General features: G+C 42.0%; 1 protein-coding gene across 1 annotated transcript in view; it reads left to right on the top strand.

The window, feature by feature from the left end:
• The window catches only part of LOC109936697 (diacylglycerol O-acyltransferase 1-like), a 173330-nt gene that overhangs the window by 11202 nt on the left and 137743 nt on the right, over positions 1–24385 (top strand). The window contains exon 3 of the mRNA XM_048606009.1: positions 8306–8346. Within this exon, the coding sequence (XP_048461966.1) occupies positions 8306–8346 (41 nt within the window). The remainder of the gene's footprint in view (positions 1–8305; positions 8347–24385) is intronic.

The following is a 24385-nucleotide window of genomic DNA, read 5'->3' on the forward strand; positions in this document are numbered from 1 at the left end:
GAATGGTCTAGGCCCGAAACGTCAGCCTTTCTGCTCCTATGATGCTGCTTGGCCTGCTGTGTTCATCCAGCCCTGCACCTTGTTGTCTCGGATTTTGCAGCATCTGCAGTTCCTACTATCTCTGATTCAACATTTATGCAGTAGTGGGAGGGGAGGTTTTGGAGTGCAGGGGAAGAAAAGATGTTGAAAGGTCAGAATGTGAGAATGGTAGAACAATAGTGTGTCTAACGGCCAGACTTAAAAGAACAGACAGCCCCATCGGGGTGGGGGAAAGGGAGAGAGGGTGACAGAGAATGTACAAAGCAAAGCTAAAAGAAAGGGAAGGAATGGGTTCACAGTTTGAAGGTGTTGAACTCGATATTGAGCCCCTGCTCAAGTGGGCATGTGTGCAAGACACAGTTAAAATGACCGGCTACGGGAAGTTGGTGTCATGCTGGCACACAGACCGGAGGTGTTCTGCAAAGCGTTGACCCAGTCTGCGTTTAGTTTCTCCAATGTGGAGAATGCCACATTGGGTACAGAGAATATAATACGTGAGATTGGAGGAGGTGAAATGCTATTTCACCTGTAAAGACTGTTTAGGCCCGTGGATGGTGAGCAAGGAGAAGGTGAAGGGGCAGGTGTGGCACCTTGGGGGAGGGGTTGGGGTGGGGTGTGTGGTGGTGGCAGCGGTGGTGGTGTGGATGATCGTGGAATGGACTAGTCTGTCTTGGAGGGAACGATCCCTGCGAAGCGCAGACAGGGAGTATGAGGGGAAGGTATGTTTGGTGGCGTTTTGCTAGGGTTGTTTGCAATGGCAGAAAATGATTCTTTGAATGAGGAGGCTGGCGGAGTGAAACGTGAGAATGCTGTTGTAAGTGATGGGAAGAGGCAAGAACAGAAGAACGGCTGATATGTGTTCGAGGGCCCTGTCAACAACAGTGGCAGGAAACCATGATTATGGAAGAAGTAAGCCATGTCAGCAGAGCTATTTTAGAAGGTGGAATCGCCCAAACAGATACAACATAGGCAAAGGAACAGGGGGAATGGAATGGAATTCTTGCAGGATGTAGGGTGGGAAGAGCCGTAGTGAAGGTAGCTATGGGAGTCAGTGGCTTTCTAGTGGATGGCAGTGGACAGTTTATTACCTGAAATGGACAGGTCAAGGAAAGGAAAGGAAATGTCAGAAATGGATGATGTGAAAGTTATAGAGGGGTGGAAATTGGAGGCAAAATGAACAAATTTTTCAAGGTCCATGCAAAAGCATGAAGCGGCACTGAAACAGCTGATGATGTACCGAAAATAGACTTGTGGGATGGTGCCAGTGTAGGACTGGAAAAAAGATTGTTCCACATACCCCTTAAAGAGGCAGGTATAACTGGGACCGATGTGGGTGCCGATAGTCACTCCTTTGGCTTGGTAGAAGTGAGATGAATTAAAGGAGAAATTGCTCAGTGAGAGAACAAATTCAGCCAAGCAGAGGAGAGTGGTGGTGAACGGGGATTGTTCAGGCCTGTGGTCGAGAAAGAAGCCGACAGCTCTCAGACCATCCTGGTGGGGAATAGAGGTTAGAGACAGATTGGACATCCGTGATGAACAGGAGGCAGTTAGGTCCAAGGAACTAGAAATTGTCAATAGGGCAGAGGAGATAAGAGCAATTGCAGATGTAGGTGGGCAGGGTCTAGACAAGTGGAGAGAGGATGGAGTCAGATAAGAGGAAATGAGCTCAGTGGGGCAGGAACAGGATGATACGATGGGCCTATCGGGCAGTCTGGTTTGTGGATTTTGTCCGCACTTGTCCAGACCTTACCCACTTACATTTGCAATTCCACTGATGCCCTCTGCCATATTGACAATTTCCAGAGGAAATGGTGGAGGCTGGTACAAATACAACATTTAAAAGGCATCTGGTTAGCTAATGGTGGTGTTAGCACAATAGTAAGGGATGACCTAAGTTTCAATGACAATGCAAAAATGATAAAGGCAAGAAATTACTTGTGGAAGTGGTGTACAAGCTCCCTCACAGTAACCACGTGGTAGGGGAAGCATTAAAGGAATAAATGAGAACTTGTCAGAAAAACGCATTATAATTTCTCCGATTTACCATGTATTGACTGGAAAAGTCAAACAATGTATAGTAGCACCATCTGTAGTTAATTAAAATATTAAAGATAGTATCAAACCAAAGGTAAAGGTATATAATTGTGCAATAACAGGTGACACATCAAAGGATTAGACAGATTCCTAAAACAAAAGCAAGCTGACCAAGACATTAATAAAGAGGGAAAAATTAAAGCAGGAGTGAAAGTTAGCCAAAATTTAAAAACAGATACTACAAATTTCAGTAATTTTTTAAAAATGAGCATTTGTCATATAGAAAGTGAGCCTGCAGAATCAGATGAATTAAAAAGGTAGTTTTCATTGGTCTTCACTGCAGAAGATACAAGTAACACTTCAGGAGCAGCTGTAAATTGGTAAATGGCTAAAAGGGAGGAATTCAAGAAACTCGCAATCACCAGAGAAAGGATACTGACTAAATTGTTAGAACTGCAGACTGACAAATGCCTGGATCTTGATGACTTATTGAGTCTTTAAAGAAGTAGTCAGTGAGATAGTTGATACATTGGTTGTCATTTTCCAAAACTGCCTTGATTTGGGGACAGTCCCATTAAATTAAAAGATAGCAAATATAAATTCTTTATTCAAAAAGGGAGGGAGACAGAAAGCAGGAAATTACAGGCCAGTTAGCTTTTTTATTTATTACTTGTGGAAGATGGACATTGCTGGTTTGCCAACATTTATTGCCTGTTCCTAGTTGCCCTTGAGAAGGTGGTGGTGAGCTGCCTTCTTGAACTGCTGCAGTCCATGTGCTCTGAGGGACTTGCAGGATTTTGACCCACTGACCGTGAAGCGCTAGCGATATATTTCGAAGTCAGGATGGTGAGTGGTTTGGAGAGTAACTTGCAGGTCGTGGTGTTCCCAGGTATTTGCTACCCTTGTCCCCCTTGATGAAAGAAGGTGCTGTCTGAGCATCCATCTTATCGATGGTACATGTTGCTGCTACTGAGCATTGGTGGTGGGGGGAGTAGATGCTTGTGGATGTGGTGCCAATCAGGAGGCTGCTTTGTCCAGGATGGTGTCAAGCTTCTTGAGTGTTGTTGGAACTGCATCCATCCGGGCAGCTGGGGAGTAGTTTGAAGTGCAATTTAAGAAAAAATCAGCAGACAAGACTGAATGCTAGAAAATAACAACAGCAATAAAAAGGACAAATCTACAAGCTCTGCCTGAATGCATTCAAAACAAAATAGATGTACTGAAATAAACACATTCTGATAGTCATTACAGAAACATGGCTGCAGAAAACAGTAGTCATAAATTGATCATTTTCTGCTTGACGAGACTTGATGAGGTGTGTACCACAGGGATCAGTGCTGAGGCCTCAGCAGTTTACAGTTTAGAGAAAATGACTTGCATGAGGGGACTGAAGGTAAGGCTGCTGTGTTTTTCAATGATACAAGAAGAGATAGGAAAGTAAGTTGTGAAGAAGATGTTAGGAAGGGAAATAAAACTTAAAAGGGAAGGAGTAGGCCAAGATCTGCATATGTAGTATAATGTGGAAAATGTCCATTTTGGCATGTGAAATAAAAATGTATATTATCTTAATGATGGGAGATTGTAAAGTTCTAAGGGACAGAAGGATCTAAGAGATTGTACGTATAAATTGTAAAACGTTAGTCTGCAGGACAGCAAATAGTTAGGAAAGCAAACAATGCTATAGTTTATTATAAACGGAATTGAATAGCAAAATAGGAGGTAATGCTTCAGTTATATAGGGCAATGGTGAGACCACATCTGGAATACAGTACACAATAATGATCTCCTTATTTAAGGATGGATGTAAATGCATTGGAAGTAGTCTGGAGAAGGTTTAATACCAGGAATGGGCAAGTTGTGAGGAAAGATTGAATGGGCCAGTCTGGAGTTTAGAAATATAAAAGAGGCAACTTGATCGAAACAAAAGTCAGGATAGTGTCAATGTGAAATAGAGGTTTCCTCTTGTGGGACAATCTAGAACTTGGGGTCACTTTTTTTAAAAATAAGGGGTTGCCATTTAAACTGAGGTGAGGTTGATTTTATTCTCTCTCAGAGAGGGCATAACGTCTTTGGAACTCGGTTCCTGAGAAAGGTTGCAGAAGTAGAGCTTTGAATTTTTTTTATATAAGGCAGATGAAGACAGATGATTGGTGGACAATGAGGTGAAAGACTACTGAGGGTAGGCAGGAATGTAGAGTTTGCATTACAGTCAAATCAGACATGATTGTTTAGGTGACAAGAGTGGGCTCAGGGCCAGATGGTGTGCTCCTCACCCATTTGTATGTACCACTGAACAATGGAAATTGCATATGGATTTTACAATACTGCTGCAATTTGCATCAATCAGCATGTCCTCTTCCTCCAAAGCCGCATCTCAAATTCTTTTCACCATTAAAAAAAAGGGCTTTTTTTTGAGGGCACAATATCATTCCTTGCAATGTAAATAGTTAAAACAAGCTTAACATCTGTCATTGGGAAAATGTTCCAAGTTACTACTTTCTTTTTAAAAAAAGCAGGGCACTTGGATAATTTCAAAATAAGCAGGCAGAGTCAACGTAGTTTTGTGAGAGGAATATCATATTTGATCAATTGATTCGAATTTTTTGAGGAGCTAATGTGTTGTGGCTGAAGAAGAACTGGTAAATGTACTCGAGTTCCAGCAGGCAGTTGATAAGTGCAACACTAAAGATTGCTGCAGAAAATGAAATCTTGTGATGTAGGACATGGATAGAAGATTCACGGGGTAACAGGAAGCAGCAGAGACATCATTATGATTAGTGCTGGAATCTCAATTGTTTACAATTTATATAAATGACTTAGATGAAGGGGTAGAAGATATGGTTGCCAAGTTTGGTGACGCAAAGGTAGGAAAGTAAATTGTGAAAAGGATAAGGAGGCAACAAAAAGGTATTAAAAGCCAAAAGAACTGTGGATACTGTTAATCAGAAACAAAGTCAGAAATTGCTGGAAAAACTCAGCAAGTCTGGCAGCATTCACGAAGAGAAATCAGAGTTAACGTTTTTGGGTTCGATTACTCTTTCTCGGGTATTGTAGGTTAATTTAGTGAGCAAAGATCTGGCAAATGGGAAAATGTGAAAATGTCTATTTTGGGAAGAAGAATGAATAATATTATTATCTTAACGGTGAGAGATATGAATGTCCTAATGTATGAATCTCAAATGGTTAGTATGCGGATACAGCAAGTAATTAGGATATCTGATGGAATGTGATCTTTTATTGCAGGGTGAATTTGAATACAAAAGTAGGGAGTTTGTTTGTTCTATAGGGCACTGGTGAAACCATATCTGGAGTACTGTGTACACCATTGGCTACCTTATTTAAGGAAAGTTATAAATACATTTTAAGCAGTTCAGCACTGCTTACCATGCTAATATCTGGAATGAGTAGGCTGTCTTATGAGGAATGTTAAATAGGCTACACTTGTATTTGCTGGAGTTTGGAAGATCAAAAGATGACTTGATTGAAACATACAAGATCCTAAGGTGTCTTGACTGGGTAAATTGGAGAGGATATTTCCTGTTATGGGAAATCTAGAACGCGAGGTCATTGTTTAATTTTTAGGGATCATCTGTTTAAAACGGTGGCTCAGTGGTTAGCACTGCTGCCTCACAGCGCCAGCAACCCAGGTTCGATTCCACCTTCGGGCAACTGTCTGTGTGGAGTTTGCACATTCTCTCCGTGTCTCCGTGGGTTTCTTCTGGGTGCTCCGGTTTCCCCCCACAGTCCAAAGCTGTGCAGGTTAGGTGAATTGGCCATGCTAAATTACCCATAGTGTTCAGGGATGTGTAGATTAGGTGGTTTACACGGGGATGGGTCTGGGTGGGATGCTCTGATATTCAATGTGGACTTGTTGGGCTGGAAGGCCTGTTTCCACACTGTTGGGATTCTATGATCTATGAAAACAGTAATGTGGCAAAAACAAACCTTTGAGGGTGGTAACTCTTTTTGGAACTGTCTTGAAAAGATATATGAAGCATAGTCCTTGAACATTTTTAGGCAGGATTAGATAGATTCTCCTTAAGCAAGGGTTTGAAAAGTTACCAGGAGTAGGCAAGAATGCAAATTTGAGGCTACAGTCAGATCAGCCTGATCTTACTGAATGGTGGAGGAGGATCAAGGGGCCAGCAGGCATGTCCTGCCCCATGTTTGTATGATTGCAGGCTGAATCTATTGTGTGAAGATATCTATTATGAATAGTAACATATCAGCTTTCAATTTTCTTTCAAAAATCAGTATTTCCAGATTAATAACAACAGGGGCAGATAATATTGACCTGAGAACATATCCCACATCCAGTTTTGAATTATTAACTTTCCCAAAATATTATGCATCATAAATCCATTGTGTATTTAAGTCCAGTAATTTAACAACTTAAGTCAAGATTGATGTATTAATGAAGGAATGATACTTTTTTATTTCAACTTCAGATTGTTTTGCTATCTATAATGAAATCTTGAAACAGAACCAACTTCCAGATGATGAATTGCCCAAGGGAGGTAATGAATCTGGTTAGAAATATAGATTTGATTGAGACATAAGTGGAACTAATTAGGTAGGAGGCACAAGATAAAGATTCATATACAACAAGGAGTTCATCATTAAAGACTCCTTTGCAACTAACAGGAAAAGCCAGAAAGTTCCACTTTGAAATTAAATACATCTAGAAGAAAATATGGAGCCAATGCACACTGGCTATAAAATAATTTAGCAGAACAGTACTTAGCACAGTCAATAGTTTAATCACTGAAAAGAGGGAATGAAAAGAGACATGACACCGCCATACTCAAGTGTGAGAATATGATGTTAAGTGCAGGAGAGATACTGCAACCGTTAAAACCAGACTCATCAACTTATGAGAGATAGCAAAGATCCTTATCACGCCAATAAGATTGGATACCAAGTTCACGTAGCACTCATAAAATAGAAAAATGAAACATCTTCATTGAACTTGTTTTAGGATTTCTTTTAATATTGAAAGAATAAGGAAAGAAATGGGATGAAAGAAATTTCCATAAAAGAGTTAACCCCATCAAAAACAAATTGTCTAGAAGTTCGCTATGGAATCTTCACCAAATAATTAAGGAATAGTGTTTACATAGAATCCCTACAGTGTTTACATAGAATCCCTCAGCCTGACAAGTCCACACCGACCCCCAGAGCATCCCACCCAGACCCATCTCCTTAGAACTCACCTAAGCTACACATCCCTGAACACTATGGGCAATTTAGCATGGCCAATCCACCTAACCTGCACATCTTTGGACTGTGGGAGGAAACCTGAGTACCCGGAGAAAACCCGCACAGACACGGGGAGAATGTGCAAACTCCACACAGGCAGTTGCCCGAGGATGGAATTGAACCCAGGTCCCTGGCACTGTGAGGCAGCAGTGCTAACCACTGAGCCACTGTGCCGCCAGGAAAAAAGGTTTAATGATATAGAACCACATGAGTAAGAGAAACCTATACAGAGAGTTAGCACCCACATTTTCAAAGCGGGGGTGTCTGAACAATATGAAAAACAAGATCCCTTCACTGAAATTTTAGAAATACTGGGAACTATCAGGTTTGTTTAATAAATATTTTCTCCCACTGGGAGAAGATATTTTACTCATTCAGTGCTTTGAGGTAAAACTTTGTTTTAAATGATGGTGGATGCACTATTTTTGAATATTTTAAAATATTCTTCAATTTTTCTTGAATAGTTGCAAAGAACACCAGATTAGATTCTATTAGATTTGGGTTTTTTTTTGGTTGTTTTTGACATAATGGTTTATTTATTCACTTAAAGTGTGTTGCTTGTTAACTTCTGTCTATAGTAAATATATTCTGGAGAGAAATTCTAGACCCTATAAATATCTGTGATGTTTGTAGCATAGCTAAGGTTTATTAAAATTACACTGTCTATTTGGAGGAATGTAACGTTCTTGGGCAGCATCTTCCATTGTGAGATGGTTATCTCAATCTTACAGACTCGAGAAAAACATTTGTGGGAATGAGTAGCTTGAACTCAACGGACTGAAGTTGTCAGGAAAATACCCCTGATCTAACTTATCTTTAAGAGTTAAATGTTATAAATCTCTTCAGGGAGGACATCATGGACAGGACTAAATGCACATACTGTATGTTTTATTAGACAGATGCAATAGAATTAATTAAAGTCTAACTTTTATCTTGTATATACATTTATATCATTTTCCTTATTCTTTCTCAGATTTTGACTCATGCACATATGGTTTTGGAAAACTTGATCACGTATGTATTATATCTTTGGTAATGAACTGTTTCTGCTTTAAATATTTTAATAAACTTTCTTATTATCTGGCTTTGTGACCGGAAAGCTTTCTGCCTTGCATACATTGAGAAAATGGGTCCAGGAGATTGCATTCAATTGAAATTAATGCCCTACTGTCAAATCCAAATGTTAGAATTTATCAGAAATTAGAACTTCTGGATCAGACTTGCTAGTTATTTTGACAGAGATCAGTAAGTTTACAAATAACTTAATTTACCACTAGTTTAGATTCAAACTCAAATGAGTGGCCTTTCCAGCTACTGTAGCTGTGTGTATTGAATAATGTGTTTTTACTGAAGAATGGAGCAGAGGATTACATCCCATAACAGTTTGGCCAATTTTCTGTCCATTAACTTAAGAAGAGGCTTTACTACCAATATAGAGTTCTCCCATTCTGATTTCTCTGTCTCGTCCTCAGAAATGCATCTGTTATAGGACCATCGACACTAACAATGACCAGGAAAATTTAGCACTTGTCAGCATTGCCATACCCTGTACATTAGCCAATGCTGTTAGGTAAATTGCTTACTGGTAATATAAAACATTAGCATGTAAATTCCACTGGTAACCCATATAACTTATTGGCAAAACACCCTAACGAAATGAAGTAAATTACTGAAAATGGATGTTAATCTGGAGTTTCTACTAAATTTCCACAGGACGTATGTAAAGGACTCGTTAGTGGTATCCCCATGCAAGTTTGGTAACAGGATTTTTTTTAAAATTTTTAAACGTTCTTTTACGTTTTATCTGCTTTAGTTGTTGGCCTGGTCAATCCTTGGTCCCTCAAAAGAGGCAGAGGTAAATTCTTATAATTTTTTTGATCCAGAGAAATCATTTAGGTTACTACCTGGAAATTAAGGTACAGTACATCTTCTTTTAACCACAGTAATATTACCTCCTCAAATGTTATCTCCTCGCAAATCTCCAATAGATTGTTCAAACATGATTTCCCTTGCATAAAACCACTCTGACTCTGCTTGATTATGTTGAACTTATTCAAGAAAATGATATGACTTATTAAATAATAGCTTCCAACACTTCCCTTTTGACAGATTTTCAGTGATTGACCTGCAGTTTTCTGCTGTCTCTTCCCTTAATTGAATGAAGGAGTTTCATTCACTGTCTTCCAATATAATGGGATAGTTCCTGAAACAAGGGAGTTTTGGATAATTAAAGTCAACGTGTCAAATATCTCACAAGCCACCTCTTTTAGGACAGTGGGATGAAGTTCATCAGGACCTGGGCACTTGTCAGCCTTCAGCTCTAACAATTTATTTGATTTATTTGTTGTCACATCTGTTTTGTTACAAAATACAGCAAAAAGTGTTGTATAGTGTCTCCACTCACCGGTGCCATCTTAAAACAGAGAAAAATAAACCAAAACATAGAATATAAAGGCAGAAAAATGAAGAAACAATGAAAAAGTGTTCAACTGCACAGTTCTTCTTGTTAAGTACTTTGCCATGGGCCTGGTGGCCAGCACAAGTCCCCTTCGAAGCACCGCCATCGCTGGAATGAAAGTCGCCACTCTTCGGCACCATCTTCTCTCCACCAATGCCCTCACCACTATGAATCCTCTGGACCTTGCCAATGCAGATACCACCGATGCCGTCGGTGGCCCAAACTCGACTCTGCCATCATTGGTCTGCTTTGGGCCCACCTCGCCGATACAGCTGCTGCTGATGCTGCCGAGTCTTGAACTAGGATCAAACTCTCTTCCACAGCTGCCTCCACTAATCTGCGCTGGATGCAGATGCTGCCTTGTTGCTGACCCAAACCTGCCTCCATCACCATCGTGAGTGTGCTGTTCTGCGTCTACTCACGTCTGCATTGGGCCCACTGTTATCTGTGCTAGGTTCACTAACTGCTGCTGATGCTGCCGCTGCGACCAAGCTTGTCGACAAGAGGTAAGTAAAATAAAAGAGAAAGTGAGGGGGGGAGAAAAATGAGGAAAGTGAGAAAGAAAAAAAAAAGCGACCGGAATCCTTTTTCTGGCTTTGTGATTTTCCTGAATTCCTCCCTTTCTTCAATTTTTTGATTTAACGCTATTTCTGGGATGTTACTTGTGTCCTGTAGAGTGAAGATTAATGCACATTATCTATTCAGTCCATCTGCTACTTCTTTATTTCCATTATTAATTCTGCAATCTGACTTTCCGTAGGACTAAGCTCAGTTTTCTAACTCTTTTCTTTAAATATTTTCAAAAACTCTTACTGTTTTTACATTTCTGGTGAGATTTCTCTCATACTGTAGTTTTTCACTCTGTTATGTTTTTGATCATTTTTTTTCTATTTTTTACATCTGTTTTTGTGGGTTTTTTATGCAGTATCTTTCTTGTTCATTTTTTTCATAATATTAAGAATATTCTCATTTTTCAACAAAGGAAAATAAGGGACTGGAGTATTGTAATTTATGGGGTGTACTACAGTTTAAAACAGCATGATCTGTGAGGACATTGTTTCTTAAGGCTTCCTTTCTTTCCTGTCCATCAAAAATGCAGCTGTAAGCAGAAATTATTCATTTCGTATTGTGATTAGGATGTGCTTACTTCTACATAGTGCTGAGGATACCTCGTAGTATTGCTATTACATATATTAGGTCTGTTGTCAATACCCTGTGAGCTTCAAAATACTTGGTCTTATCAAGTACATTTATGAAAGGATTTTCAAATTAACCACTGGATACTCATTTTACACCCCATCTATTGACAACATTGGAAATTAATGCAAGATGATGGTGGTGTTTTATTCACTCATGGGATGTGAACGTCTCTGGCTAGGCCAGCATTTGTTGCCCATCCCTAATTGTCTAGAGGGCGGTTAAGAGTCAACCAACATGTAGGCCAGACCAGATAAGAATGACAGATTTCCTTCCTTAAAGGACATTAGTTAATAGATGTAACAACTATTGGACACAAGGAGGAGGAAAGGAGAGAACAATCTGGTGATCACTATGTCAGTGGTCATAGTAAGATTCTTATTACACATTCTAGAGCTGCTAGAAACAGCAGACTTCGAAGTAAGCATAAAGAGGGCCCAGTGGGTAAATGTGAGGTTCAGTACTTAGGATACCAGACCATTCAAGGTAAATGGAGCTATTCCCAAATAGGAAGGTGGCGATAAAAAGTATACCTAGACCGACAGATCTGTGATGAGTTGGATAAGTCCTGGGTCTCCTAATTTTAAAAATTTCATGGAGTTTATGAAAATTGTAGCCCCCCAGAGGGGTTAACAAATTGGCAGCACAAGACAAAATAGTGGAGAGAGGATCAAGAACAAGCTTTTGTGGTATTAGAATGAGCGCTAGTCCATGCACCAGATCTGGAACTACCTGTATGGGAAAACCGTACCATCTCTATGTCCATAATCCAAGAGGCTTCTTCCGTGCAGTATAATTCAAGAGGATGGGATTGGTTGAAACCAGTAATATTACCAGGGATTATTTGGCAGAGAAGTATAAGTGGCATACCCTGATGTGTGACATCAATTGACTGTGCATCATGGACAGTGAAAGCCTACATACACATTGTAATGACAGTAGAAACATTCCTGTGTGTGAGGCACACTACAGTACAACTACTTAACATAGAAAAACTCAGGACAGTATCAGACAGTAGACTGGCTGCATGAGAGATGAAACTGCTGCTGAAAGAAATATTAATTGTAGTAATCTGTGATAATAAGGTCAACTCAGTGGAAGGCATTCTATCAGAAGGAGAGGAACATAGTTTGCAGGAAGTAGAGGAAGGAACTCCAGGAATTTTAAAGGAAAATTAACTGAAGGGTATGAGGTTGATTTTGTTTAAGGATGGGTCCTGAAGTTACTTGGGTAGAGGTCTGTGCACCAGCAGGGCAGCGAAGTGTCCTCAGTAGTGGGGAAATTATCCGGAGATTTTTCAGCTTGGGTGGCAGAATTAGTGGGAAAAAAAGAAAGCACCAAAAGAGATGTGCTGACATTTATACAAAGAATGGGTATGCCTTTGCGGTAGTAGCTGATTATGTGGTAGAGTGAATGAAGTACATCACCTCAGGAAGAGGACATATACAACATGAGATGGGAATTAATGAAAATTGCTAGGCTACCGCTAGAATTATAGTGATGTAAAGCGTGGAAACAGACCCTTCGGTCCAACTCGTCCGTGCTGACCAGATATCCTAAATTAATCTAGTCCCATTGCCAGCATTTGGCCCATTATCCATCTAAACCCTTCCTATTCATATACCCATCCAGATGTCTTTAAATCTTGCAATTGAGCCAGCCTTCACCACTACCTTCAGCAGTTCATTCCAGACACACACTATCCTTGCATGAAAAAGTTGCCCCTTAGGTCCCATTTAAATGTTCCCCCTCTCACCTTAAACCTATGCCCTCTAATTTTGGACTCCCTACCCTGGGGAAAAGACCTTTGCTATTCACCTTATCTCTGCCCCTCATGACCTTATAAACTTCTATAAGGTCACCACTCAGCCTCTGATAGTCCAGGGAAAATAGCCCCAACCTATTCAGCCTCTCCCTATAGCTCAAACTCTCCAACCCTGGTAAGATCCTTGTAAATCTTTTCAAGTTTAACAACTTGATAGGATGCAGAGCTGGGCTGAGAAGTGGCGGATGGAGTTTAACCCTGAAAAGTGTGAGGTGATTCATTTTGGAAGGTCAAACTTGAAAGCAGAATACAGGGTTAACGGAAAGATTCTTGACAGTGTGGAGGAGCAGAGGCATCTTGGGGTTCATGTCCACAGTTCCCTGAAAGCTGCCATCCAGGTGGATAGAGTTGTTAAGAAGGCGTATGGTGTGTTAGCTTTAATAGAGAGATTGAGTTCAAGAGCCGTGAAGTTATGCTCCAGCTATACAAAAGCCTGGTTCGGCCACATCTGGAGTATTGTGCCCAGTTCTGGTCGCCTCATTACAGGAAAGATGTGGAAGCGTTGGAAAAGGTGCAGAGGAGATTTACCAGGATGTTGCCTGGAATGGAGGGAGGATCTTACAAGGAGAGGTTGAGAGAGCTAGGGCTTTTCTCTTTAGAACGACGAAGGATGAGAGGTGACTTGATAGAGGTGTACAAAATGATCAGAGGTATAGATAGAGTGGACAGCCAGAGACTTTTTCCTGGGGTGGAGGTAGCTATTAAGAGGGGGCATAGTTTTAAAGTGAGTGGAGGTAGATATAGGGGAGACGTCAGAGGTAGGTTCTTTACTCAGAGAGTGGTAGGGTCGTGGAATGCATTGCCAGAGAGGGTAGTGGAGTCGGCCTCATTAGGGGCATTTAAATGGCTATTAGACAGGCATATGGATGATAGTATAAGGTAGGGGTGGAGGTTAGATAGACCTTAGGATTAGGATAAAAGTTCAGCACAACGCCATGGGCCGAAGGGCCTGTACTGAGCTGTACTGTTCTATGTTCTATGTTCTAACAACCTTCCTATGGCAGGGAGACCAGAAGTGAACAGAGTATTCCAAAAATGGCCTCACCAATGTCTTGTACACTTGTAACATGACCTCCCAGCTCCTATACTGAATACACTGACCAATAAAGGCAAGCGTACCAAACACCATCTTCACTATCCTGTCTACCTGCGATTCCACATTTAAGGAACACTGAACCTGCACTCCAAGGTCACGTATTCGAAAACACCCCTGAGGATCTTACCATTAAGTGTATAAATCCTGCCCCGATTTACCCTGCCAAAATGCGGTACCTCACGTTTATCTAAATTAAACTTGATCTGCCACTCCTGGGCCATTTGATCATGGCCCTGTTGTACTCTGAGGTATCTTTTACTGATGAAGGTTAAGGCACAGTAGAAGAGTACAGACCCCATCTAGTTGAGTAACCAATGGGCAGATACTTGAGCATCATGTGCAACAGTGGCAGTCAGCTGGAGGAAGTAAACATGATAGATTTATACAGGGGTATGGAAGAAGAAGAAAAAGGCGGTAAGAAGAAGGGGCAGGCAAAGATGCCAATGGCATCTAGACAGGAGAAGAAAGGATGGCAGCACCAAGCTGCATTAAGTATAACCTCATGAAAATCCACCACAGAAAAACAAAACATGGAGGGGCAGCCATGATGGGGAAGATGGGCAGATGCTAGTGTTGGAACAGAATGGGAAGAGATGCAACAAAATACTGTCAGCAACGTCTGGTACGTGCCCAACATAACCCAGGAAAATGAGTCAAGGTCCACAGGTCACACCAGCCCCAATCAAAGGAACCACAGGAGCTGTTATAAAAAGATTTCACAGGACCCACAAAGTCAGGGAAAGACATACTGTTTGGTCATCATTGATCAATTCACGCAGTGGATGGAATCTTGTCTCATACAAGAGAATAATGTTAGAAGAAATCTCAAGATGGGAAGTACCTTTACAGATGGATTCAGATCAGAGAATAGTTTTACAGGATAAGTGATTAAGAAACGATTAAGGTGCAGCAAATAATTAAGAAGGCAAGTGCAATTTTAATTTTTATTATAAAGGAGTTTAAAATAGGGAAGTCTTGCTAAAATTGTACAGGGCGATGGTGCAATAGCACCAGGAATACTGTGTACAGTTTTGGTCCCCATATTTTAAGAACAAGATATACTGACATTGGCACCTGCTCAAAAGAGATTCATTAGACTGGTTAAAGATAACAAGGTATAGAGCTGGATGAAGTTTTTCTGAAGAAGGGTCCAGGCCGGAAACGTCAGCTTTCCTGCTCCTCTGATGCTGCTTGGCCTGCTGTGTTCATCCAGCTCTACACCTTGTTATCTCAGATTCACTAGCATCGGCAGTTCCCACTATCTCATGAGGCTGATTCCTGGTTTGAAGGGGTTAATTTATCAGGAAAACCTGCTAAACAGGTTTGGCCATTCTTTATTAGAGTTTAGAAGAATGAGGAGTAATCTATTGAGACATACAAGATTCTAATTAGACTTGACAGGCTTGACATTGAGATAATGTTTCCATTAGTGGAATCTCAAAAAGGATACAGTTACTGATTAAGAGGACAATCATTTAAAACTGGCCTCAACCACACCTCATGGTGCAGCAGGGATAGTTGATTCACCATGTCCAGCTTTAAGCTCATGACCAGAAAATGGAATAATGTTAGTAAAGCATGATAAACTTCTATATTGCAATCGACACCATGTGCTTGTATCTATTATTCTAAGTATTGCCAATTTTGGTTTTCCTCAGTGATGGGCAGTTCAGATCCGAGCATTGTACACATCTTGATAAAACGAATGATATCACAGGTGGCTTGGATTATTGGTGGAAGAAGGTTGCACCTTGGTTCAGTAGAATGGTCAACTGAAATGCACTCTATTGATTTGGCAACTGTGGACCAAAAGATTCGTACCTTAAGTTCTCAACATTAGTATATCTTGAAAAAGAAACAAACAATCCAGGACAGACACTCAGTAAGGTAATTCAGTGTGTGACCACTGTCTCAAGTTAAGGGTGGACTATTAATAAAGTGATTATTGTGCAGAAACATTTCTGAAGCAATGTGGTCGGAAATGATGTCTGCAGTACCTATGGATCATGGATACTCGAGCAAACAAGTTAAAACATAAGGCATATTCATACAGATGAGGTACCCCTGTGGATAAATGCACACCTGTTTAACCTGTCACAACACAGGGAGCACGGTGTGATCAGCTGCTATTTTGGCTTTAACATCAGTATATAAAACTGATGCAGAATGTGTTATACATAATAACATGTTGACTGGCGTTGACACCCATTAAGACATTATACAGAGTAAGCATGTTGGGGTAACTAAGGGGATTATTATGTGAGGTACCTTAATGTACCTCCGCATGCAGTAGAGACAGGAAGAAATAGAATAAGCACCACTTTAGATAGATGTAGTGTAGAAGCCTCCTTGGTAGTGTATCTACATCTGACATGAGACGAAGAAGCAAGGTGTGAATTTAACACAATAGTCAATTAGATGGCAGAAGTTATATGGGCTACAGTAGAATTAACTCATGTTGCATGTGTGGGTACAGGGAGATATTGCATTACCATAGCACAAAAAGAGCATCAACATTCAAACAGCCAATCCTGTTCTATAACTATCCATGTGGAGTGTTTATGCACACAGGTACTGACTAGGGTGGAAAAGGTAAAGCTGGCATAAATCTACAGGAGAGAAACAGTAACTATGCAGGTGAAAGTGGACATTAAGAAAAACCTGACATGGACTCTGAGCCAGTTCTCCTATATAATCCCAATATTGTTTCCACAGTTATCCAAAACAAGACTAGGCGGTTGCATAGAATTATATTAAACTCTGGAACAGCAAGTTAGGGCATTGGCTGATGATGGTAGACAAATAGATACCTCCATTTAGTGGGAGGAATTGGGGATCAATAAACAGATGCACCCCTGGATTAGGATCATCCCTCATATCTTGATTATTACACGGTTGATATTGGTTGTGTACTTAAGCTACTTGGTTCACAGCACCAGAAGGACAGAAAAATGATGGCAAGGTGCATGGGAATTAGAGAATATGGGGTCACAATGTATGAGACAGGGACCCATCTTTGTTGGGCTACCTTTACAGATAGCTAAGATACTAAATACCTTTACAAGCCTAAGCTTGATACTTGGCCAGTATTTACAGACAGTGCAGCACTACCACTAAGTTGGATACCTTGGGTTAGGCCAAGGGCCAAGAGAGGTGAGCTGAAAGGAATTAGTCTTAGTCAATTAAGGGTTAAAGTTTTAGTCCTATTATCGGTAATAACAAAGCAAATGGAAACCGCAAATGTAGAAAGAATGCATAACAAGTAAGATATACAGACAGATAAGGCAGATGGTTTTGGATCCATACTATCAATAGGCTGGTGTCAGGTGTATCTCTTCATTTGGCAACATACTGGCAATGCCTGTGTAAACTGTAGGAAAACAGTAAGCAACGTAAGATGCCTAGACTGAGAGACTGGGAAATGGAACATGTAATCAACTTTCACCTCACTGAAGCTGCCACTTCTCTCAGGGAGACAGGATGGTGGTGGGAGACACAGATATACACAGGATCTCAGAAGCTTCCTGTCAGGACACTGCGGAGGTATTCTGCCACAGGTATCCTGTCTGTGATGCCAAAGCCTTCAGAAATTCATGCCAAGGAGGATGAGCCTGTAACTGGACAAGGCACTTTCAGCAGGCCTTGTGGGATCTCCAGACCAAATACCCTTGGAGACGACTAGCCAACTCTTCCATGACAACAAGGCCAACAGCAGAAAAAGCTCTCTCCATCCCAACTGGGGAATTCTGGGCTGCACTTGGATAAAGCGGGAGGGAAATTTAAGAGAAAAACTTGCTGAGGTGTATGGGTGACACTTGATTGTGAAATGTCTAGTATTTTTGTGAATGTATATGTACATTTTGCATTCTTAAAATGCCCGCTCTTGTGTCTTTGATGGACCTGGTGAAGTTGCATCCATTTAAAAGATGAGCAGTTTTTTAGACACTACAATGATGAAAATTTGTAGTGTCCAAGCATTGTACATCTTCCACACTTCCATCCAAATTATGAATGAGAGTATGGAGTTGGTAATGATTTCACATATCACTAGAGACAAAGTTTTTTTCACTCTAGAGATATCAAGAACTGCAGATGCCGGAGTCAGAGATAACACAGTGTGGAACTGGAGGAACACAGCAGGCCAGGCAGCATTAGAGCAGCAGGAAAGTTGACGTTTCGGGTCGGGAACCTTCTTCATTTCCCGACCCGAAACATCAACTTTTCTGCTCCTCTGATGTTGCCTTGCTTGCTGTGTTCCTCCAGCTCCACACCGTGTTATTTCTTTTAATCTATCAGTTTTTCAAGGAAGCGCAGTGCCGTTCAAGGCTGGGAGGTTACATTGGGCTGTTCACACATTTACTTTCCCTAAGAACAGCTGTTGGACAAGAGAAACTGCACGAAGTGCTGCCTGTCTCAGGTTATTTGCTGTTCTATAGGATGGCCAAGAATTTTGCGGAAATATAGGAGGCTGTGTGAATTCTGAAAGGTTGAAGGTTAACAAATGATGAAAGGGTGAAAAGAAGGTGCCTCAGATTCCCCTCAACCTACTGCCTCCTCTGGGAGACTTCAGTGTACAACACTCAGCTCTAAGATTAGACTGCTATTACAGCTTCAGTCAGCATATGATACCTATGTAGTATTGGTGCCTTGTTAAACTGCCTGTTGCTTTATTCCTGATGGTGAGTGGGACCTGTAATAAATACTTGAATTGGAATCACCCAAAGATTATAAGGATGCAATCATATGGATAACAAAACATTTATTCAGTGAAGGAAAATTTCAGTTTCTGCAATAATAACCAGGTTCACATGTACTTTGGACTGACCAGGGGCTGCTTGCCATATAACCAAATGAAAAGATATCTAAACAGCTCTTTTCTCCTAGAAATTGGTTTTGATTAGATTCTCTGTCTGGGTTCTCCCATCCGATTGATACATGGTTCTGTCATGTTCTTTTGGCTGATCTGCAGTCAATGTCTCAATCCTCATTCTCATCTTCATTCTAATAGATTGCTGTCAACTTCCCATTTACTTTGAATCCAAGACATTTCCCTTTTTTGTCAGCTACAACTATGAAAGGCTCAGTATGGCACAATGATGCAGCACGACCTTTCTGGGCTACACAGAAAAGCTCTGTGTCAAAACCTCATCTTGGCCTACGATGGAAGCATATGCACAATGTATTTTCATTCCACATCAGTCTGAGGCTTTCATAAAGATATCATGAGCCATGTTTGGATGGGGTAGCCCTTACTTTCCAGTAACTATCCCTGTATGGTCTGAGGACCTTGGAAGGATGCAAGAATAGGTGAGTTCTCTATATATATTTCATGGCAGCTGCCAGGATATCTGGTGCATACCTTCAAAATGTGGAAACAATGATCGCAGATAGGTTAGACATTGATGGAGTGAAAGTCATCAGTGCAGGTTGTTATGGTGCTGTCAAAGCAATGTGGTACAGTCGTTGTGTCCTGCACCTATAGGGAGGAAGCAGTTGTGGAGAATCTAACTGCTTAGCTGCTTTACCTTACTCGTAATAGGGGAACATTATAAATGGATGTAATCTGAAGAAAATTGCAGCAATTATATTTCGATGCATTTGTTGATCAAGAATTGGTAGATACCACACAGTCCCCAGAAATGAGCCACTGTCATAAGCCTTCAAGGCACTGTCACTGTAATCTTGATGGCAACTGGGATGAGTTAACCAATCATTTCTTCTGAGTGCGCTTCCTGCTCCACCAGGTAACATAGCTGAGTGCTGATGACCCAGGACATTCTTATTCTACACCTCCATTGTGTTTCCACGAGCTGGAGAAAATGATAGCAAGGTCTGTAGGTCCAGGGTGTACACATTCTCCTGTGCTTCCTCAAGGGAGATTCACCTTCTTTATTTCCCTCTTGAGGCTGCGCAACAACCACTGGAAGTTCCTGCTGTTGCTGGTGAACTGGGATTAACTACGTGCACTTACAACCATCATAACATTCCAGGAGGAAATAGTGAGAGTACAGGGCAAGTATGCTGCTGTAAAGACAAAGCATGGGACTAAGACTGGAGATCCTTGGGTGTTAAGGGACATAAAGGTTAGGACTAAGAAATAAAAGCAAAACTTCTGGCAGATAGCAAGGGTTTAAATTAGCAAAGTCTCTAGAGGAGTATGAAAGGTACAAAGGGAAATTAAAAGAAATTAGGAAATCAGAGAGAATGCATAAGAAAACATTGGAAGTAGAACAAAGCAAAGCCCGAAGGGTTTTTATAAGATATATAAATGCCAAGAGAATAACAAGGGAAAGAGTAGAGTTGATAAAGGACCATAGAGGTAATCTATGTATGGACCTGGAAGATATGGGCTCCATTCTTAATAAAAACTCTACATTGGTCTTCACAATGGAAATGGGCAGTACATTAATAGACGTCAGGATGAAGGTCTGTGAAATATAAGAAATTAACAGAGAGGGGAGGTATTAGTGGCTTAATGGTCTTAAAATAAATAAAGTTGCTGGTCTGGATGAGATGTATTTCAGGCTGTTGATGGAAGCAAGAGAGAAGTTATCAGGGATTTTCAAGTCACCTCTGGCCACAGGTGACTGGAGGACAGCTACTGTTGTTACATTATTTAAAAAAGGAGGAAGGGATAGGTGAGGAAATTGCGTGTTAGTCAATCTAACATTTGTGGTGGGCAAGCTATCAGAAAGAATTCTGAGGCATAGAATATATCTGTACTTGGAGAGACATGGACTAACTAGAGATAGAGAGCATGGATTTGTTAAGGGATGGTTGTGTTTCATAGACTTGATCAAATTTTTTGAGGAGGAAACCCGGAGCATTTATGAGGGTAATGCATTTGATGTGGTCCACATGGAATTTAGCAAGGCTTTGCATAATGCACCTTATGTCAGACTGGCTGAGAAACTAGCGGCCCATGCGATCCAAGGCAAAATGGCATATTGCTTTCTGCCTGTCAGACACTTTTGGATCCAAAGAGTGATAATAAAGGAATGTTTCTGTGACTAGAAGTCTCTTTCCAGTATAGTTCCACAAGGCTTTATGCTTGGGTCCTTGCTGTTTGTGGTGCACATTAATGTTTTGGACTTGAAATTAGGGGTTATGATCAAGGAATGTGCGAATAATATGAAAATTGGTATGAGTGGAAATAATGAGGAGGACACCTGTAAACTGCAGCAGGATATTAACAGACTGGTCAGCTGGGCGAAGCAGCACCAAGTGGATTAAACTTTCTTTCATGAGAAGTTAGTCGAGAGACCAGAAATCTGGCGTTGATCTAATACAAATTCCATTTGGCAATGTATATCCAGTTGACATATTGCAACAGATGGTATAACATGTTAGCTTCACATAGTTCAGAATGTTAGCTTCATTCTGCTCGACAGGAAAGAGGATGAAACAAAGCTGGATAGAAAGTTAGCACTCTGTTACATATTTTTCCACAGCCAGCATCGATGCATACATTAAAATGTGCTTGACAATCTTTTGTGTCATTATAACTGAGGTGGGCAGAGTGTAATGTCCCTCAAGTCCCACTCCTCAATTGGTTGCAACATTATTTTACCTAATTCCTGGTATGGCAATGCTGATTTATTCTAAAACCAAATTTGTTCAATGATGATGCTGAACTGGTCAACAAGATTGTAATTTGAAAATGTAAATGTTTATCTTCTAAACCAACCAAAAACCTCTGCATGCACATTTACATGCACGTGCGCGCGCGCCACACACACACACACACACACACGATAAAGAGAAATGAAACAGATTTCTGTCTGCAGAGATTCATTTTGAGAAAAATAATGATCAACAGTGGTTAGTTCTTGAAGGGAAAATAAAGGACATGTTGAATGTTCATATGCCTGTCAATTTGTGTTCTGCGGGTCATTAGAAATGGGCAGTTGTCTTGAGGGTCTTGGCAGACACCGCTTTCTCAAGAAACATAGGCCAAGATTTTTCTATTTGAAATTAAAGTACAGCAGCAAAAAAGTTTTATGGTGCCGTATCAACCATTACCCGGGAAAATTACCATGCACAGTTATGTGCTGTTCACCATATTATTTATGCAAGCAAGATTTTGGACATGATACTTAGTGAACTGCATGGCAAGCAAGACCGAAGTGCTTCTAAGACTCTGGTGTGATATTTCAAGCCCAGATGGACATCACTTCAGATTTTACAACCCAGGAACCGCCTCTTAAGCTGTGGTGGTCACCTGTAAACTTTCAACACATAACTTTAAGATAATTCCCTAATTCATGGTGAAAAATCTGAACACCCTAGTGAACAGGCTGATGGAGAAAAGGTTATTCCTCTTCCCAGATGACCACAAAAAGAAGCCACTCCATCTGAAGCAGAGATAGTAGGAACTGCAGATGCTGGAGAATCTGAGACAACAAGGTGCAGAGCTGGATGAACACAGCAGGCCAAGCAGCATCATAGGAGCAGGAAGGCTGACATTTCGGGCCTAGACCCTTCATCAGAAATGGGGTAGGGGAAGGGGGTTCTGAAATAAATAGGGAGAGAGGGGGAGGCGGATAGAAGATGGATAGAGGAGAAGATAGGTGGAGAGGAAACAGGCAGGTCAAAGAGGTGGGGATGGAGCCAGTAAAGGTGAGTGTAGGTGGGGAGTTAGGGAGGGGATACGTCAGTCTAGGGAGGATGGACAGGTCAAGGGAGTGGGATGAGGTTAGTAGGTAGGAGATGGGGGTGTGGCTTGAGGGAGGAGGAGGGGATAGGTGGGAGGAAGAACAGGTTAGGGAGGCGGGGACAAGCTGGGCTGGTTTTGGGATGGGGTAGGGGGAGGGGAGATTTTGAAGCTTGTGAAATCCACATTGATACCATTGGGCTGCAGGGTTCCCAAGCGGAATATGAGTTGCTGTTCCTGCAACCTTCGGGTGGCATCGTTGTGGCACTGCAGGAGGCCCAGGATGGACATGTCATCTGAGGAATGGGTGGGGGAGTTGAAATGGTTCACAACTGGGAGGTGCAGTTGTTTATTGCGAACCGAGCGTAGGTGTTCTGCAAAGCGGTCCCTGAGCCTCCGCTTGGTTTCCCCGATGTAGAGGAAGCCACACTGGGTACAGCGGATGCAGTATACCACATTGGCAGATGTGCAGGTGAACATCTGCTTGATGTGGAAAGTCTTCTTGGGGCCTGGGATGGGGGTGAGGGAGGAGGTATGGGGGCAGGTGTAGCACTTCCTGCGGTTGCAGGGAAAAGTGCCGGGTGTGGTGGAGCTGGAGGGGAGTGTGGAGCGGACAAGGGAGTCACGGAGAGAGTTGTCCCTCCGGAAAGCAGATAAGGGTGGGGAGGGAAAGATGTCTTTGGTGGTGGGGTCGGATTGCAGATGGCGGAAGTGTCGGAGGATGATGCGTTGGATCCGGAGGTTGGTGGGGTGGTACGTGAGGACGAGGGGGATTCTTTTTTGGTTCTTGTTGTGTGGACGGGGTGTGAGGGATGAGTTGCGGGAAATGTGGGAGACACGGTGGAGGGCGTTCTCAACCACTGAGGGGGGGGGGAAGTTGCGGTCCTTGAAAAATGAGGACATCTGAGATGTATGGGAGTGGAATGCCTCATCCTGGGAGCAGATGCGGCGGAGGCGAAGGAATTGGGAATAGGGAATGGCATTTTTGCAGGAAGGTGGGTGGGAGGAGTGTATTCTAGGTAGCTGTGGGAGTCAGTGGGCTTGAAATGGATATCGGTTTCTAGGTGGTTGCCCGAGATGGAGACAGAGAGGTCCAGGAAGGAGAGAGAGGTATTAGAGATGGTCCAGGTGAACTTAAGGCTGGGGTGGAAGGTGTTGGTGAAGTGGATGAACTGTTCGAGCTCCTCGCAGGAGCACAAGGCGGCGCCAATACAGTCATCAATGTAACGGAGGAAGAAGTGAGGTTTAGGGCCAATGTAGGTACGGAAGAGGGATTGTTCCACATAACCTACAAAGAGGCAGGCAGAGCTTGGGCCCATGAGGGTACCTATGGCCACCCCCTTTGTCTGTAGGAAGTGGGAGGAATTGAAAGAGAAGTTGTTGAGGGTGAGGACAAGTTTGGCTAAGCAGATGAGGGTGTCAGTGGAGGGGGACTGGTCGGGCCTGCAGGACAGGAAGAAGCGGAGGGCCTTTAGGCCTTTAGGGGAATGCAGGTGTATAGGGACTGGACGTCCATGGTAAAGATGAGGTGTTGGGGACCGGAGAATTGGAAGTTCTGGAGGAGGTGGAGGGCGTGGGTGGTGTCACGGACGTAGGTAGGGAGTTCCTGGACCAAGGGGGAGAAAATGGAGTCCAGATAGTTGGAGATAAGTTTGGTGGGGCAGGAGCAGGCGGAGACAATGGGTCGACAAGGGCATTCAGGTTTTTGGATTTTGGGAAGGAGATAGAAGTGGGCGGTACGGGATTGGGGAACGATGAGGTTGGAGGCCGTGGGTGGGAGGTCACCTGAGGTGATGAGGTTGTGGATGGTTTGGGGGATGATGG

This window comes from Rhincodon typus, chromosome 15 (genome assembly GCF_021869965.1).
Source record: "Rhincodon typus isolate 14 chromosome 15, sRhiTyp1.1, whole genome shotgun sequence".
NCBI classification, from domain to species: domain Eukaryota; kingdom Metazoa; phylum Chordata; class Chondrichthyes; order Orectolobiformes; family Rhincodontidae; genus Rhincodon; species Rhincodon typus.